The sequence below is a fragment of the Triticum urartu genome, chromosome 2A (genome assembly GCF_056163025.1).
Source record: "Triticum urartu cultivar PI428250 chromosome 2A, HENAU_Tu73, whole genome shotgun sequence".
In the NCBI taxonomy this organism is placed as follows: Eukaryota; Viridiplantae; Streptophyta; class Magnoliopsida; order Poales; family Poaceae; genus Triticum; species Triticum urartu.
In genome coordinates this window covers 661,314,405-661,317,074 of record NC_141874.1, presented here as the reverse complement: position 1 = coordinate 661,317,074, position 2,670 = coordinate 661,314,405, and the positions used below count along the sequence as shown (strand labels likewise).

The 2,670-nt window shown below is 54.4% G+C and overlaps 1 protein-coding gene across 1 annotated transcript; it reads left to right on the top strand.

Moving 5' to 3' along the window:
* Positions 1–229: 229 nt before the first annotated feature.
* Positions 230–1,234, top strand: LOC125533929 (auxin-responsive protein SAUR36-like). The gene has a single exon (XM_048697254.2). The coding sequence runs from the start codon at positions 331–333 to the stop codon at positions 877–879; it is 549 nt and encodes a 182-aa protein (XP_048553211.1). The 5' UTR covers positions 230–330; the 3' UTR covers positions 880–1,234.
* Positions 1,235–2,670: the final 1,436 nt, after the last annotated feature.

The following is a 2,670-nucleotide window of genomic DNA, read 5'->3' as shown; positions in this document are numbered from 1 at the left end:
TCCATTCAGACGCTTCGAACTGGCATTCACAAAACCTCATCTCAACATAATTAACAACTCCATTATTCAGAGAAATAAAAAAATCCACAATCATCATCATAATAATCATAATAAAATAGAAACAGTAGAAACTGCCGCTACCCCTCACGGAAACCCTACACCGCCGGTGGGCCCCACCGGCCCCCTCCCCCCTTTAAATGCCCCCTCGACGAACGGCCCCCAAGCAGCGCAACAGCAACAGCAACGCCACGCCCAAACCAGAGCCCGAAATCCCGTAGAAGAAGAGGAAAGGAGACCACCGCCCGGAGATCTTCCGTCGGAGCGCCGGAGATGGAGCAGCTCGGGGGCAAGAAGTCGAACAAGATCACGGAGATCGTGCGGCTGCAGCAGATGCTCAAGAAGTGGCGCAAGCTCTCCGTCGCCTCCAAGTCCGACGCGGCGGCGGCCAGCACGCCCGCCGTCGCCACGGTCACCGCCGGCGGCAACGGCGAGAGCAAGGCCAAGAAGTTCCTGAAGCGGACGCTGTCCTTCACGGAGAGCCCGCCGTCGTCGGCGGCGTCGTCGGGGCCGCCGCCCAAGGGGCACCTGGCCGTGTCGGTGGGCCCGGCGATGCGGCGGTTCGTGATCCCGACCGAGTACCTCAAGCACCAGGCGTTCGCGGCGCTGCTCCGGGAGGCCGAGGAGGAGTTCGGGTTCCAGCAGGAGGGCCTGCTCCGCATCCCCTGCGACGTGCCCGCCTTCGAGGCCATCCTCCGCGCCGTCGACAAGGGCCGCGCCGGCGGCAAGCACAAGGACAACGCCGCCTTCTGCTACTGCAGCGCCGAGTTCGCCATCGCCGCCGCCGACGTCGGCACCCCCAACAACTCCCTCTGCAGATAAGCCCGGCCCGGCCGGCCGCCGGAGCCCCGTCGTCGCTCGCCGGCCACCGTTAGAAGTACCTGACTACCATCCTCTCCCACGAAAAAAAAAAGTTCTGTTCTCCATTTTTCTTCTTCTTCTTCTTCGTCGGTCGTGTTTTTCCAGCGTCGTGATGGTGAGGGATGATTCGACGTACGGTATCTCCCCCCACGGTTTTTTTCTTACTAGGAATTATCATTACCACTGCCCGCATTCTTTCTCCGATGATGATCTGGATTAGCCGGGTGAATGGTGTAATGCATGCATGCGGACCGCGCCATTGATGGAATCATATGGAAAGATTGATGTGAAAAATGAAGGGCGATGATCTTTTTTCTCTCTTGATTGATTGATTTGTTGTTGCCCATTTTGTCAGGGGTCTGTTGCGATGTCACCGGAAAGATTTTGAATGTTCCGTTCGATACGCCGCAGTTATGGGGTGCCTTTACATATTTCGCGTGCGTACATCTCGCCGGCCGTTGTTGTAAAATAATCTTCACTTGACTATTGGCGCGCATGTGTTGTAGTACTACCACATACCTGCTGTACCCTCTGGTGAAATGAATGCCACCTTTGGATCAATCGGAGTAACGTACTGCAATTCGATCCAATGCTGGAAAGAAAAAGAAAAACAGTCGCCACATGCACACAACTATTTTTTGGCGCCTTTTACTGCTTGTCCACTGCTCGTCACATGAGGCAAAGCGTGCACTCTGGAGCCATTATCTGAGCATCGGCTAACACTTGTACGGTGCAAAGCAAAACTGGCGACCAACTGTACGACGAAGCTAGGTGACATACAGTACCAGTAGGGACAAACACGGCACCCAGATTCATGAAGGCCACTGTTCCCGTCGATCGCGCCGCACCGTACCTGCACCGGCGCAACGCAATGCAGGACCCGGCTGCTGTCTGTCGTCAGGGTCGTGCCCCTCATCAGTCGGCTGGTCTGCATTCATGCGCTTCCTTAATTTCCTTGCGTTTGCCCTCATGTTCAGGCTGGCCGGCACAGCACAATACCTTCAGATATGCAAGGTGACTGTTTGTGGTTCAGTTCAGTTTGCCCCTTTTAGTTCTTGTGTGTGTTTCTGTTGTGATTTCCACGGGGCATTCGAGGGTACGTCGTTGTAAAAACGAGCTGCATCGCACAACCGAACGGAGGATCTTGCTTTTTGAACGGACGAGGATCTAACAAATCCAAGTACTTTCTTATCTTACGTAAAAAAACCGATCTTACTTTCCCTTGGAAAAAACTAATCATGCTTATCCACGGGAGATCTGTAGTCCCATATCCCTCTGCTTTTCCGTTAGTTGTTGTGTGCCACGCTTTCATTCATCGACCTTTCTCGGGAGCCCGAACCAAAAGGAAAAGCGGCCTCTCTTTTGCAAGCCGGGTAGTGATGATGAGATTCCCTCAAGCTTGCACGAGTCTCCGAGCGAGAAAAGTGGGCGCTGCTGCAGCACTTGCACGCATCTCGTCGCCCGCCGACCTTGAATGGATGGATCCTCTCCTCTCCAAAGGTTTCTCTGGTCCAACAGCGAGCATCTCGATGGGAAGAAGATGTTGCTTGCTTCTCCTCGCATCCCGATGCGTCCCGTTCCGTTAGATCAGGTCCACCTCATACTAGTTTCGTAGTAGCAGCTACACTACTGCAGGCTGAAATCTAATCTTCGGTTAGGAGCACGAGACTGTTCAGCCCGAGACGCTTTGGAATGGAGATATGCAGACCCCCTCGATCGGCCTCCCTGAAAGTCTACAGATGCGCTGTTTGT

Coding starts and splice junctions, on each gene's coding strand:
- LOC125533929 (XM_048697254.2), top strand. CDS start 331: ATGGAGCAGCTCGGGGGCAAGAAGTCGAACAAGATCACGGAGATCGTG.